At 53.5% G+C, this 15989-nt stretch overlaps 1 protein-coding gene across 8 annotated transcripts in view; it reads right to left on the bottom strand.

The window, feature by feature from the left end:
* Window positions 1-15989, bottom strand: part of GATAD2A (GATA zinc finger domain containing 2A) — a 98966-nt gene that overhangs the window by 7236 nt on the left and 75741 nt on the right. For 7 of the 8 annotated variants that reach the window (XM_033854052.2, XM_033854051.2, XM_033854056.2 and 4 more), the window contains exons 4-9: window positions 6327-6459; window positions 6093-6224; window positions 4166-4255; window positions 3043-3174; window positions 2726-2893; window positions 397-676 (exon numbers count right to left, since the gene is read on the bottom strand). In XM_033854052.2, the coding sequence (XP_033709943.1) occupies window positions 397-676; window positions 2726-2893; window positions 3043-3174; window positions 4166-4255; window positions 6093-6224; window positions 6327-6459 (935 nt within the window). The remainder of the gene's footprint in view (window positions 1-396; window positions 677-2725; window positions 2894-3042; window positions 3175-4165; window positions 4256-6092; window positions 6225-6326; window positions 6460-15989) is intronic. The other variant, XM_033854053.2, reaches the window with a different exon arrangement.

Raw genomic sequence — 15989 nt, 5'->3', positions numbered from 1 at the left:
ACGCTACTATACATAAAACAGATAACTGACAAGGACCTACTGCATAGCACAGAAAACTCTACTCAATATTCTGTAATGACCTATATGGGAATAGAATCTAAAAAAGAGTGGATATATGCATATGTATAACTGATTCACTTTGCTATACTCCTGAAACGGACACAACACTGTAAATCAACTATACTCCAATAAAAATTAATTTAAAAAAAAAAGAAAGAAATTATCTAAACCTCACAGCAAGCAAATAACTAATGACAAGATGTCATCCACAATGCGCCCCACAGCTGTGGGTACACAGCAGACATGCCAACATGTGCTATGCATGGAAAACAACTTGCATGATGGAAACTTCAGCAGCAAGAGATAAAAACGGCCCCAGGCCCAGGGACTCCTCACCTTGCGTCTCCAGCAGGTTCTGCACCACCTCCTCCAGGCCGACCAGGTAGATGAATTCATTGTTGGCAGCACTGGGTAGGAAGTTCATCTCAGGGGCGGGGGGCTTGGGTGGGGGGATTTCAAGCAGCGTCTTCTCCAGCTGTTTGCGCAGTGCAAGCTTGGCGGCTGCCTGCCGACTGGCTGGAGAATCAGCAGAGGTGACCACGGAGGCCACGCTGGTGGGGGTGGAGTTGGCCTGAGCAGAAGTGGCTGTCGTTCCTTTCAGCGATGCTGCGGAGGGCTTTTGGGAGACAATGACCTGGTCAGGGTGCTTGAGGCACCCACCCTGAGGAGAGCCCAACCACGGCACCCACAGCCCAGGTCGGCACCATTTAGCTACACTAAGTCCTTATGAAAGTAGCTCCAGGTCATCAGCACCATTAGCTATGCTAACAAATCCTTATAAAAGTAACTCAGGACTTCCCTGGTGGCGCAGTGGTTAAGAATCCGCCTGCCAATGCAGGGGACACAGCTTTGAGCCCTGGTCCGGGAAGATCCCACATGCCGCGGAGCAACTGAACCTGTGAGCCACAACTACTGAAGCCCGCGCACCTAGAGCCCGTGCTCCACAACAAAAGAAGCCACCGCAATGAGAAGCCCCCACTCGCTGCAACTAGAGAAAGCCCGCGCGCAGCAACGAAGACCCAATGCAGCCAAAAATTAAAAAAATTTTTTTAAGTAAAAAGTAACTCAGAGCTGCTTGACATCAACAAGCAACAGGAAAAGCGCCATTAAACTAATTGCCCTATGAGATGACCAATCTTATAAATACACTTGTTGAGGTTTAGCTGATATCCAATTAACTTTAAAACCTGTAATTTGCTACACTTTGCCACCTGAGGACACCCATGAAGCCATCACCATGACAGTGGGTAGCCCCTTGGCAACTGTCCCCCACCCAGGCAGCATGGCAACTCTCCTGTCACTATGGCCTGGCTCTCCTCCCAGCACAGGTCTGGCTGGCCTCCTTCCTCAAAAGGTTGCAAAGGTGGCTCACTGTGGCATCAATGGCATTTCCCTCATGAGCATCTTTGTGTGCCCCTGCACTTCACCTTTCCTGACCCTCACTGCTCCTGCATCATTTATCATCTTCTGCACCCCAGTGGCTGACCCTCCACCATCTCCTTGCTCCAGACCACTTGTCGCCCAACGTTATCAAATGCTCTCCCCCAAACTTGGAGCTGACCACGCCAGTGCCCTTAGCTTTGTGGCACTGAAGACACTTCTGGAAATAGAAGGAAAGCTGTGTACACCATCTCCAGGAAAATGCACACACCTGACAACTTGTATGTAACACATCATGGGGCTCAGGGAGCCCAGGACGGTTGCCCAGACCCCCCGCCCATGGGGTCTCCACAGCGGAGCAAAACCCCCCACCATAGAGGATGCCATCACAGCACCTTGGCCTGTCTACTCCAGCCTCTGATCAGCCAGTTCCTCCCTGCCCCTTTTGCAGGCTCCCCTGGCCCCACAGGGAGCACAGCCACAGGATCCATCCACCACTGCCTGCCTGGTTCCCATCCTCATGGCATGAGAACAGGGTATGGCACACGGTAGTAATTTGATCCGAGTTTATGGTGTGGATGAAACTGCCTGCCCGGGACGTCCCCATTTGGGTGGCAAGACTGTACTTGAACCTGACTTTAGAAGAGGCAGGGACGCTGCCCAGAGCCCTGCTGGCCATGATCTTATCTGAGCAAGGCGGGCAAGGATGCACCGTGCCAAAGGAGGAAGAGAAGCTAACTTGCACATCAACAAAAGCCCTTGCAAACCCAGTAATTTCATCTGTCAATGAGGATCATGCTTCAGCCTGCCCGCCCCCTGGTCCCATCTTCCCCGCTCTGTTGGGTGGCGACAAACCCTCCCCATTTCAGAGGCTCTGTATGGAGGTGAAGGGATGCGTGGCTAAGAATAGATGCCCTGGTGCTGAAAGGACATTTGCAGACCTTCTCCGCACGTTTGTGCCTATAGAGGGGGAGGGTGCGGAGCGCTCTGGTGCCCCACCCTGAGCCTTCCCTATGTCAGCTCAGATCTCCACCCCTCCCACTCTCGGCAGCTATCCACCTCTGCTAGATGGCAGTTGGCAACGTAAGACTCCTGCCCACGACTTTCATGCACCAACTAGCTCCAAGGAGCTACAGTAACACTGTCTGCGGGGCTGGATTATCCAAGACCTCACCTGGCTCCAAGGAAGCAGGCAAGTCACGCCAAGCCACCCTGGAGACATGACTGGGTCCCAGGACTGTGGGCCATCAGAGGGGCAGCTGCGGGGCACACATATGACCCTCACCTGTGGGATGTTGACGAGCAGACTAGTGTTGGGGACGTTGGTGACGCGGATGAGGCCCTGCTGGATGATCCTCTGTCCCTGAATTTGCACACTGGGCACAGATGCCCGGGGAGCCAGGAGGAGCGGTGGTGGCCCTGTGCTGGAATGTTGTCTGATGTTGTGGATCTGCTGTTAGGGTGTAGTGGGGGGAGACAAGTCAACGAGAGGGACGACAGAGGGCGCCACAGGGAAAGAGCCCCCAACCTGAGAACTAGGAAGGCTCATTCTCGAGAGGTGGAGGCTGCCTGGGGCTTCCCTTAAGCCCTCACTCTGCTTACCTGGGCCCCCCTGACGAGTGGGGGCATGACGACCTGTGAGCTCGCCTGTGGCCCTAACTTCGAGGACGTCTGCTGCCCGCCACGGACCAGGGGTGGTGGGATGACACTGCCAGGCATCCGAGTTGAAGAGGTCTGTCAACAACACCAACCCTCAGATCTTACATGACTTTTTAAACAAACAGGTTTGCTGTTTTTGTAAAAGCACATACTCATTACCCAGAAAAAGGTGGTGGCGGAGAAGGAAGGGCAAGCTTGGACGAAGTGAGAGAGTGGCATGGACATATATGCACTACCAAATGTAAAACAGATAGCTAGTGGCAAGCGGCCGCATAGCACAGGGAGATCAGCTCAGGGCTCTGTGACCACCTAGAGGGGTGGGATAGGGAGAGTGGGAGGGAGACGCAAGAGGGAGGGGATATGAGGATATATGTATACATATAGCTGATTCACTCTGTTATACAGCAGGAAGTAACACAGCACTGTAAAGCAATTATACTCCAATAAAGATGTTTCAAAAAAAAGATTAAAAGAAAAATTAAAATGTCAAAAAAAAAAAGGGTGGTGGCAGAGAAAATAAAAGCTAAAATGCCTATTTATTCAGAACACAAAAGAACCAGGAACAGACTCTGACAAGAGCCACGCCAACCTGGCCCCACCACAGCAAGAGTCCAGCTAACTGGGACCAGTACCACCCGCCTGCTGGTCTGAGCTGGGGGCTCAGGCCTGTTTGAGGGGAGGTGGGCCCCTGGCCTCTCTGTCCTATGGCTGGAAGTGGGAGACCTGCCCATCTCACCCTGTGGGCAGAGGAGGCTGTGAGCCGGGCTGGGACAAGGTCCCACTGGGCCCTCCAACTGCCCTGAGAGAGTCAGGCAGAAGGGAGCCCAGTCTGCCTAGAACCTTGGTCCTCTCTCCAGTCTCTCTAGGGGTGGTCATGGGAGGGGCCCTCCGAGAGTCTGTGTGATTTGTTTATGATGTCAACAGGGGCCTGGGTTGGGTATGGGAACACAAGCATGCTTTATTTTTTGGGCTCCCACCAGACGGCCTCTAATCAGAAGAAACGAGCGGGCTTTTGCAGAAACTGGATCAGGGCTGCTCAGGAGCATGACGCAGAGGGAACACTGACCTGAAGTGATGGCTTGCCGGAAGGAATGTTCTGGGTGCCCCGTACAAGCGGGGGAGGGGTCGTCACAGAGCTCCCAGTGGAGCCTGCGGGCTGCAAGAGAGCAGGACATGCAGGAGATGAGAGGGTCACCAACCCTGCTCCTCCCACACGTAATTCTGACAGAAGAGCACTGCTTTTCTTCCTCTTCAAAAGGCATCAGGCTCTCAAACGTTCTGCTTCCCGCCTGCCACGTTCCTTGCAGCAGGAACTGACATGTTTGAAACAGATAAAGGGGATTTCCCTGGTGGTCCAGTGGTTAAGACTCCAGGCTCCCAATGCAGGGGGCCCAGGTTTGATTCCTGGTCAGGGAACAAGATCTCGCATGCCGCACCTAAGAGCCCACATGCCACAACGAAGATCCCGCGTGCCACAACTAAGACCCAGCACAGCCAGATAGACAGATAGATAGGTAGGTAGGTAGATAAATAAATAAATAAAAATAAACAAACAAAGGACAGATTTTCCAGCACCCTTTACCCCCCCACCCTGGGGGTGCTTGGCACCACTGTGGTTCAGGTGCCATCTCTGCCCTTCAGGGGACAAAAAAGGCTGGTGGTGGAGGCTGAGGTGAAGGACCCCAGGCTTAGGTTAATCCCAACCCTAGTGAGAAAATGTTGGGTCCAGGCACTTTATTCTTTTTTTCAAAAAAGATTTATTTATTTATTTATTTTTGGCTGCATTGGGTCTTAGCTGCGGCACGCAGGATCTTCGTTGGCGGGACCTTTCATTATGGCCCGGGGGCTTCTCTCTAGTTGTGGCATGTAGGTTTTCTCTTCTCTAGTTGTGGCACATGGGGTCCAGAGCGCGTGCGCTCTGTGGTTCGCAGCATGCAGGGTTGAGGCACGCGAGCTCAGTAGTTGTGGTGCACAGGCCTAGTTGTCCCGCTGCATGTGGGATCTTAGTTCCCTGACTAGGGATCAAGCCCATGTCCCCTGCATTGCAAGGAGGATTCTTCACCACTGGACCACTGGGGAAGTCCCCAGGCACTTCTTAAAGTCACATATTCCACCAGAGAAGGGACACTGACAGACTTGGTTCACATCATCAATTCTTAAGCAATCAACAAGGAAACAAGTAATGAGCAGGCTCTGTCCATCGGGATATTAACAGATGGCAGGCTTGGTCCACTTGTTTACCAGGTGGGGGTGGGGGCTCAAGCAAATCCCCAAGTCAGACCAGTGAGCATCCCCCTGTCCTGCTCCCTTAAGGGGACACATGTTCTACACACTGTACTGCCTGAAGTGCATTTACTTTCTGGTTCACTAAGAGAGTGGTTAGAATATAAGGAAGGGTAGTTTTGTCACCGACCAGGAACCTTCCCAGAATGAGACACCAAAAAAGGACAAAACAAACTTGACCTTGCCTTACATGGTAAGGTGCATTTAGAAGCAGCACAAGGAGCCTGAGGCATCAGGGGAGGTTAACAGGAGTAGAAGCTCTGGGGCCGGGCTATGGTGCACCCTGTGGCATTCAGCAATCTGTCCACAAAAGCACAGCGGCCCCTGCTGGCCAGAACATTCATCCACAGGGCAGAAGGCCTTTCTGAAAAGGGGTCTGAGACAGAGCTGTGCTTCCAGCATGGCCAAAGATGCCTGCTCTCCATTTCCTTGATGGAGTCTACAGGGAATGAGGTTTACATACTCAGATCCAGAACATACTAGACCAAAACGTACTCTGATATCCTCTAAGCTAAATCCAAAACATGAACTTGAGTCTGCAAATTTCCAATTCAGACCCTGTTCCTATGCCCCTAAGGAAACCTGACCCCTCATGACCAGTCTTTCTGGCTCCTGGGGCAGCAGTGGGCCAAGGAAATGACCATGGCTTTCTGTCCCTGGTTCTAAACGACTCTCACTGACCACTGAGGAGGGAACAGACGCGCACATACCTTCTGGGTGGTAGTTTCCTTTTGTATTTGACTCTGCCGCAACTTTTTCAATAAAACGAGTTTTGCTTCTTCTAATCTTAACTCTTCTTTTAGTTGCTTAATCATCCTTTCTCGTTCTTCAGGACTGCTTTTCTACAAGGGCAAGAGAACAAGGGTTGAGGGGGAGAGCTGGGGGCCGGCGAACACAGGCTGTTCCACTGCGAGATGGTTCCCCAGCATGGGGACAAGGCTCACCATGAGGGCCTCAGTGCTGGTCTCCTTCAAGGCATCCTCGGTCAGCCCATTCACCCTCGGGCTCGCAGGCTGCTCGTTGTCAGAGAGTACGATCACGTCGGGCGAAGGGGCTCTCCTCTCGGACTTCATGTCACTGTGGAACAGGAACAGTCACAGGTTACTACCAGAGCGTCTCGACTGCGCTGGACGGCGTCCCCTAGAGCCCCACCCCCACACCCCGCAGATGCCTGGATTCAGACGCAGACACAACAAGGTGGCAGCAAGCAGGGCTGCCTCACCAGACCTCCCCACCACCTGCCCACCCAGGCTGCCTTCTCTCACCGCACTCACCACGGGGCACTCAAATCTGCCAGTTTGCGGCTGAGCCCTTCAAAAGCCAGGACTGTTCTTGGTAACCACTTCTGTGTCCCCCGGGCTGAGGATGCCTACGTGTCTGAAGGTGACACCGTCATTTTGAAAAACACCACGGCTCCTATCTCTACCATGTAGCTCAGTACTGAATAAAAATACTGGGTCCTGAATCTTGGGCCTCTTTCTAGGGCTCCTACCTGCCCGTGTTGGAAGCCACCTGATGGGGCGTCCAGCTCCCACACAAATCAGCCTTTCTTTGCTAAACCCAGACTCGCTAACAGCCCTCACGCCCGTCCCAGGAGACAGAGGGGCTGATGCACATGCTGCCGGCCTACATTCTAGCTCCCCAGCATGGGGTGCCACCACCTCACAAGGTGGCCAAGGCTGCCTGCTAGATAGTCCTTCCTGGGCTACACGTGGCCTCTTCACCCTGCCAGTGGCAATGTGGCAGTAGTGGCTGCATGTTTTGAAACCGACTGGAACATGGAACATTTTCTCTCACAGATCTGGGTACTTTCCACCCACCTGATCCACTCACAAACTAGTTCCCAGCCACCTCTGCCCATTACCCTCTGCCCTCTTACGCCAACCCTACCAGCCAAGTCCCCTAGGACATATATGCACATCTAGTGATGCTAGACTTCTGCTCTGGCATTGCTGACCCCACACATAAGGACCAACAGGTCCCAGAGACGGTGCTTAGTCCCGAACCAAGCAGCTCTGTTTGCTGAGGGCACAACATAAACTTTCCCTTGAGATATGGCCTCAGCATTTGTGTCGAAGGAATCAAATCCTTCTATCAGCAGGAAAACCAGCCAAGGACTGAATGTGTCCACTAGGTGGCACTGTGGCCCAAAGAACAAACTCGATGAAGTTAACTGGGAGTAACACCTCAAAGTTGTCCCATTCCTTCCGGCTGAGCGGGGACAGAGTTATAGATGGAGGACTGGTGTTTTAACAGCCCACTCAACTGCCCTTTCGATTCCCAGAGTGAGCTGTGTCTTCAGGGAAGGATGGGCACAGAGGACCAGATACTGCATTCCCTAACTCCCGTAGCCCCTCAACCCGCAGTGTGCTTCCCCAGGCCCCTCCTAGAGCAGCATGGCTGCTGCACCTCAACAATCCCAGACCTGACCTGATTTAACCAGCACAGCTGCTGGATGGTCTTCCAGAAAAGAGACCAGGAGAGTGAACAAAAAAAGGCTTCCATTTCAAGGTATAGAATCCCCTCACTGTGGTTAGCAGCCCACGTTCTCAAGTCCAGAAATTGGCTGGCCGTCTATAAAGTAACCCGGGATGTCTCACTAGAGCCTCATCAAACTAAAAACCAATGCAATTCGGGAACCACCACACTTTCAAGTCTCCGTGTCTCCCTGCTGACTGCCAACTCTGCCCAAGATCAACTTTAAAGATGACCTCGGGGGACTTCCCTGGTGGCGCAGTGGTTAAGAATCCACCTGCCAATGCAGGAGACATGGGTTCGAGCCCCGGTCCGGCAAGTTCCCACGTGCCGCGGAGCAACTAAGCCCATGTGCCACAATGTAGCCCCCGCTCGCCGCAACTAGAGAAAGCCCGCGCACAGCAACGAAGACCCGATGCAGCCAAAAATATTAAAAAAAAAAAAAAAAAAAGACCTCGGGGCTCCAATTCCGGGTTCTGTGGACACGCACACAGGCACTAAGCAGACACGAGGCTCCAGCACAGGAGTGCAGCCACTGGTCCCAGCCCAGGTGGGTTCCCAGGCAGCTGGCTACACACGGGCAGAGAAGCAGCCCAGGCAGAACCACATCTGGAGTTACAAACTACAGGCGCTTCCTGAGCAAGAGCGCTCTGAGACAACGGTAACTTGCAGGGATTTATCACTTTTTATCACCTCAATGAGGATGTGCACGCCTTCCAAAGGTGAGATGTCTAATAAAGCTCAAATTTGCCTGAGGGAAGAGGGTAGGGTTAGGGACTGGGACCATGTTGAAGCTGAAGCTCCCTGAGATGGTCACTCTGACCACAGCACTCCCAGGTCCCATCTTGGACTGAGACTAATCAATAACTCGTCCAAGAGATGACATCACCTCCCATCAATGATCACTCAGCATCCCAGCAGCCAGCAGGGAGTGAACTTCCTGTATGCTAATCAGGCCACCAAAAAGTCATGTGACAAAGGCATTTCCCTCTTTGGTCATGTGACCCTTTAACTGTGCCTTCCAACGTGAAAACCATGGCAACAGCCAGTTCTAACCAGTTTGTGACACGCAGCCTTCATTTTGAGAAGTGAGGTAGGGTTCAGGTGCTGTCAGGAAATGGAGGCGCCAGCTCACCCTGGGGCTGCCGGGCTGCAGGCATTTCCTGTGTGGTGCCGGCCCGTTCGATTGTTACAGGGACCTGAGTCACCTCTTCCAAACACAGAAGGGTCACCAGCCCCGCTAGTTTCCAAGATGAAAAACTTTCCTAAGTTCAATTTTAAAGCAAAGGTGCTTCAAGGCTCTCATTACTTTCCCAGAGGGTTCTTTTAATTCAGGGAAAAGAACACGCATTTGACAAAGGCTCAAAATTATTGTGGGCATTCTTTTTTTAAAACGTATTTTAAATTATAAAACCATTTAGGCCAGGAGAACAAAGCAGAGGAAATCTAGCCGAACATGCCAGGGGAACAGTTGTAGTGGCCAGGTGTACTGCCTCAATTCAGGGCAGCTGCCTGGGCACCAAGTTTATTTAGAAGCTATATGATTTCAGGGCAAATTCATTAAGCCTATCCTGCCCATCTTGGGAACCCTTATATAAAATATTATGATCCGGGGACTTCCCTGGTGGTCCAGTGGCTAAGACTCCACGCTACCAATGCAGGGGGGCCAGGTTCAATCCCTGGTTAGGGAACTAGATCCCACATGCTGCAACTAAAGATCCCACATGCTGCAACTGAGACCTGGCTCAGTCAAATTAAAAAAAATTATGATCAGAAGAGATTTTACATGACCGACAAAAATCCCTGGAAGCAGGCTAGGCTGTTAGCAAAAATGGTCTCACTACCTCCTCCCCTGTATACCGGCCGTGGCTAAACAGAGTTCTGTTACCTGCCCAGAACTTTCACCAAGTTTCCTAAAGGGAAGGCAGGGATTATAAACTTAACTCATGACAAGATCCCTCCATTCACAGCACCAGACTACCATCCCAGCTGCTAACCAATTAGCAGTCAGTGTGAGGTTAATATTTAGTGTCTCACTGGCCTGTGCCAGGGGAAGCAGTCTCAAGGGAATGCAGCTCTGACCTTTGCTGTTCTCAATATGGGCCTGCCTGATGTCTGGGGAAGGCACACTTGATCCACACTCATTCATTTACTCACTCACTCACTCCAATTTGCTGAAAGCCAACCTAAGAAGCAGGTGCTTTGTCAGGTAGTGGGGAGAAACCCCTGGATAAAAGCAGTTCCATCCTTAGGGTCGACCAGGATGGGCAGACACAAAACCAGGAGGGGGAGGGGCAGATGGGAGTGGACCACCACCTGCCTCAGCCCACTGAGCAGCAGAGCAGCTTCACCAAGGCACGTTACTACCCCAGACCTGCTTGATCAAAGCCTGCACTTTTATAAGATCCCTAAGATGCCTGCACACACTAGGGAAGCCGGGGACGAGGGTGGGCCAAATGAGGCCTGGGGACAACAAACTGCTCCTCAGGGCTAACCCAGGGAAGACAGCAGCGCTGGTGGCCAACTACTCCCTGATAGAACCCTCCCTCTTCCCCTCATCTTTTGGGCCTGGCTGGGCAGGGAGGGGCAGGTGGTTGCTGTTTGCTGGGTATGGCAGGTGCGGGGGAGAGGCTTTTCCAGACCCAACGCCAGTTTCAGCAAACATTAGTCTTGGCCCCACCAGACCCTCCCCCAGGGCATTCCTCCCTCTAGAGCCCATTCGGCCCTCCCAGGCCCACAGCCTCTCCAGCCCTCAGCCCCTGAACTCCAAGTTGCTGCTCACATGTACGTCCTGTCGTGAGCTCCTCCCACCTTCACCACCATCCCCTCCAAGGAATGTTCCTCCGTCATATTTCTCATCTCCCTTGTGAGGCCCAACTCACACTTCAAGATGCGCTTCAAACCACCTGTGCCCTCAGAAAAGGCCCCGGCTGGCCAAGCCCCGCCCTGGGACCGTGGTCAGCACTACCCCACTGTGCTCACGGGACCCGCCCCCGCAACAGCGTGCATGTCTGGGGCAGCCTTCTTCGCCCTGCCTCTAACTGTCCATCTTCGAGGCAGGGAGCTTAGGGCAAAACTCTGGGAGCTTCCACTCAAGGGCACCACAAGCCTGAGCAGAGGCACTCCCCTGACAGAGACCAGCTCACTCACCCTCACCTCAGCAAACTATCCAAGAAAGTGCCTTGCCCTCCTACAAGGTGCCATTATGGCAGCCCTGCGCTGGCTCAGTTCACCCTCCCACAGCCTCCCAGGGTAATGCTGTCATTGCGCATTTGATAGGCGGGTTCCCCCACCCAGGGCTGGGGCCAGAGGTCACCACAGGCATAGCAGCCAGGGAGCCATGGTCCCACCTGGAGCCATCTCCACAATGCTGGGGCCCTACAGCTCCCGGTGAGGGCCAGGATGCTCCTAAGGTGGCCCGACAAGCAAAGGGCTTCCCACCTCCCCAGAGCCAGAGGGACAGGACCCTCCTCCTAGTGCCATGCTGGGTGGTGGACAGGCCACAGGGCTTCCTCCCAGAGCAGGCACTGTGCACCAAGCCTACACACACTGAGGGGAGGGGGAGAGTCACACCCTTACAAAACCTCTCACTTGGTTCTGCCTCTTTCAAGTGAGAAGCCCAGGGTAGGACACTTCCCCCTCTGTGCCCCCTACAAGGATGGGGACAGTAATTCCTGCCCCACTGGGTGGGGTTTACTGCGTGAGGTGAGACCTCAGTGCCAAGGAGGCTCGGATGCCGTAGGAGGCCATCAGGGCAGTTCAGGCCCCAACCTCTCCTGAGGCAGTAAGGGGCTGCTTGTTGTGAAGGTCAACTCGGCACACAGCAGTCAATTGGGTAACACGTGAATATTCTCAAACCCGGTGAAGACAGAGATTGGGCCTGCTCTGTGGGTGCTCAGATGACACAGCTGGTGTGCACCTACCTCCTCCTCTTCCCTGCACCTGGTTCCAGGATGGGGCCTATGAGTTCACAAGGAATCTGCAATGCCTGTAGACTGACCGATCACCTCGCACATGTGAGCAGCTCTTTCCACACGCACACAGATGCTGCACTGGTAAAGGATGTGCAAACTCACTTAAAAGGATTTCTGGGGCTTCCCTGGTGGCGCAGTGGTTGAGAGTCTGCCTGCTAATGCGGGGAACACGGGTTTGTGCCCCGGTCCGGGAGGATCCCACATGCCGCGGAGCAGCTGGGCCCGTGAGCCATGGCCGCTGAGCCTGCGCATCCAGAGCCTGTGCTCTGCGGTGGGAAGAGGCCACGGCAGTGAGAGGCCCGCGTGCCGCAAAAAAAAAAAAAAAAAAAAAAAAAAAAAGGATTTATGAATTCTGTGTCATTATGTCTTGTCAAGCACTAGGCCCTGGAAGTCCAACTCCTAACCTATGAGTCCAGGACTCTGGTGGATGTTAAGGAGGAGTCCTAATACACCTGGTTGACAAAACCCTGTACACAGGACCACCGCACTACACCCTTACGAGGCCATCCATTCAGTCCTGAAGAGCACCGTGGAGGTAGCTCATTCCAAGTGATCCATGCCTCCCCATGCTCACGTCCTCGTGTCCGGTCCTATCCCCAGGATCTGGGTTAGTTCTGTGGCTCACTCTCTGAGGCCAGGAGTGAGGAACATAGAGGAAGCAACGATGCAAGCTTTTGAAGCAAGGTCACAGCCTCAAAAGCTTGTGCTTGTGACTTCCCTGGTGGCACAGTGGTTAAGAATCCGCCTGCCAGTGCAGGGGACACAGGTTCAGGCCCTGGTCCGGGAAGGTCCTGCATGCCGCGGAGCAACTAAGCCCGTGCGCCGCAACTACTGAGCCTGCGCTCTAGAGCCCGCGAGCCACAACTGCTGAGCCCGCACACCTAGAGCCTGTGCTCCGCAACAAGAGAAGCCACTGCAATGAGAAGCCTGCTCACCACAACGAAGAGTAGCCCCCCTGCTCACCGCAGCTAGAGAAAGCCCGCACGCAGCAACAAAGACCCAACACAGCCAAATATAAATAAATAAATAAAAACTAATTAATTAAAAAATAATAATTAAAAAAAAAAGCTTGTGCTTGGGCCCTTGGAACATTTGCTCTGAGAGACCACCCCAGAGTAGGATGCCAAACTAGCTGCTTGCAAAGAGGGTCACAGACACAGACACAGAGATGGGCCCAGCCATCCCACATGAGTAACCAAGCCACTGGGGACACCCAATCCAGCTGACGTGGGACTACAAAGATGAGAACCCAAGAAGCTGCACCCAGCTGGAACCAGCAGACCTGACAGATGATGCTACACCAATACAGTTACTTTAAACCACTAAACTAATGGGGCCGGCAGCCCAGCTCTGCCCCCAGCGAGCTGGCCTACGCCACTATAATGCCATGACCTCCCTCAGACTCAACAAGGCCACCTACTCTAGACGCTACAGTACCCTGGGAGAGAGAAGGTGGGAAAGAAAAGGTGTACTCAAGTAACCATCCCTGCTGAACCTCAAATCCCCCCCAAAAGGACCAGCAGTACTTCTCTGCACACAGAGGCTGCCCGGGGCAGATGCAGACTTGGGAAGGGATTGGAGCATAGCTCTAGGACTGCCCAGCAGGAGCACAGAGCTGCCCAACAAAGAAAAGGGGGTGTATATACAGAAGGTCCCACAGGAGAGGAGGGGGCCATCCTCAGGTCTGGGAGCCACTACCAGCGGCTTCAGGCACTACCGGGAGTGGTGTCTGAGTCAACGCTGGAAAGCAATTCCATGTACTTAATCCAATGAGCACTCCCATTCCAGAAATACTTCTAGAAACGTCCTAAAGAGAGAAAAATACGACGTTTATCACCAGTTCCCAGGTTAGTCCTACTACCTGGTAACATTTCACTGGCAGTTCCCAGTTGCATATTGGGCATCTCCGCAGACACACACCACTGGGATCTTTCACAGCCGTTTGGGCATGGGAGCTGCTCACTGGGACCCCATGACACCCCACCCTCCTTTCCCAAGGGGCCCCATCCACTCAGACACACCCGATGTGATTAGAAAGGGAACCGCTGCATGCAGACACAGGTGCGCCCCAAAGCCGAACACTTGCTTGCCCTTGGGGTTGGTAGGCACTGACGGGTGCCTGGTCCCTGCCGCGCCCCCCAGAGCCCACCTGCTTCCCGCCAGCCCCAGCCCCTCAGCTCCCTCGGCTCCCTGGGCTCCCCTGCGCAATTCCCCCAATTCCCCCTCGACTCCCTTCTTGGCATCCATTACCACTTCTCCCAGCACTGTAACTTGACACCCTGTTGGCTGGGATGTCAAGACAAAAGCCCAGAGCCTGCTTTGTGGGGGCCAGGAAGTCAGAATACATTTTGCTTCTAGGCCACAGAGGCCATGGAGGTGAGCAGCTGGGACAGGATTTTTGAAACCCAGCCATAATTCTTCCTGGAGACTCCAGGTCCGGCTATCTCTCTGGGACTCCATTATGGCCCACCCTGCCATGGCAACAGCCGAACATCTCGGAAGAAAGGAAGAGAGCAAGTGTGACCAGGGTCTGGTCCCGAGAGCCCATCCCCCAACCAGGGCCCCCAGCACAGAGGCGGGCAGTCCCAGGGCAGAGGCAGCTGCAGTGGAAGAGCACTGTGCCATCAGCAAGGCCAGGAGGCATCCAGCCTGTCCTGCTGGGGATCCTTCTAGGAACACAGGAGCCCCCAGAAGTCACACAGCCTGGCTAGGGAGACCCAGAGGACCTCACTGGGACTGGAAGCAGGGATAGGGGCCAGTTTTGGGGGCATGCAGAGTCGATGGAGAAACATGCCAAGAATGGGCAGAAGGGAGTGTTCCCTGGGCCAGCAACTGGCAGTGGCCCCACAAAAAGACCCTGACATCAAATGGCAATGGGACAGCCTGCAGGGCCAGCACCCACCCAAGGAGGTCACTGCAGCATGACCCTGCCAGCAGGCAACATGTTCCAGTCAGGTCACCACCAGGAAGGTTAAATCCGATTCAGCACGCTCTCTGCTCAGAAATTTGGAAAGGGGCACTTATTAGAAATGACCACATAGTCAGAACTGAAATGCTGACTTATGTCAGATTTGGGAAAATCACCCAGGACATTTGCTGACCCTTTTTGATGGTCATCCCTGTGCCAACCACCAAGATGCATGCTTCCATGTGATCGTCTCAACTGCTCAACTGTCACCCACATCACCCACATCCACAGGTGCGGAAAGAGTCTTAAGAGAGTGATTTCCTGAGGTCACACACCCATGGCCTGAGGATAACCTGGGCCCACAGCAGGCCCAGCCTCCTATGGACCTCTGGCAGGCCTGGTCAACTCTGGCACGCCAAGGTCTGCCAGGTGTACTCCACAGTGCACTGGGACCTGGGCCTCCTGTCCTAGTCAGACCAGCTGGGCACCCATAGCCTGAAGGGGGCTAAATGGTATCCCAAAAAGGAGATGCAGGGCAGGAAAGGGTAGGTCTCACATAACTGTCAACTGAGGCCTCTAACTCAGGTTATCAAATACCATTTTTGGACTAGGTTAAAAAGGGGAAAATATTTTTATTTATACTTGAAGGATGCTGGATAGCCACCAGCATCTGCATGCCAAGTCTCTGAGGTGATAAAGAGATGACAGTGCGAGGACATGGATGTGGTCCTTGGACTTGACTGGGAAACAACTCTTACTACACATGGACCGCTACCTGCTTGAGGAAGCTGCGTGGGGCTTCAGCACTCGGGAATCCAGGTTTCCAAAGGGCCTGGGCCTGGGGAATTAAGGTAAAAGGAGTGTGGGACCCCTCTGCTGGTCACAGCACTATCACTAGCATCGCCTCTTTGCTCTGTCACCATACCCGCATGCCAGGCCAACGTTCCTCCAGGGAGAAACTCAGGAGCACGCTGCAGCACGGAGGGACTCCCTACACCAGATGAACCCAAACACACCTCCTGGGATGCCAGCTTCCTCACCGACTCACAGCAAGTCAGCTGTGTGCAGATGAAATCTCACTCGAGAAACAAACACTGTTTTCCAGCTTGCAATGACCACAAACTCTTGTGATAAATACAAAGTGCTCTATTTGCCTGGAACTTTCTTGCCCCCTCTTAAATATCTGTGTTTCAAACTGCTGGGTCCTGCCCCTCCACGCCCTGGCAAATCCCAGGGGATGTCCTCCCAGC

The sequence above is a fragment of the Tursiops truncatus genome, chromosome 3 (genome assembly GCF_011762595.2).
Source record: "Tursiops truncatus isolate mTurTru1 chromosome 3, mTurTru1.mat.Y, whole genome shotgun sequence".
In the NCBI taxonomy this organism is placed as follows: Eukaryota; Metazoa; Chordata; class Mammalia; order Artiodactyla; family Delphinidae; genus Tursiops; species Tursiops truncatus.
The sequence above is the reverse complement of the archived record's forward strand: the minus strand, read 5'-3'. Positions and strand labels throughout refer to the sequence as shown.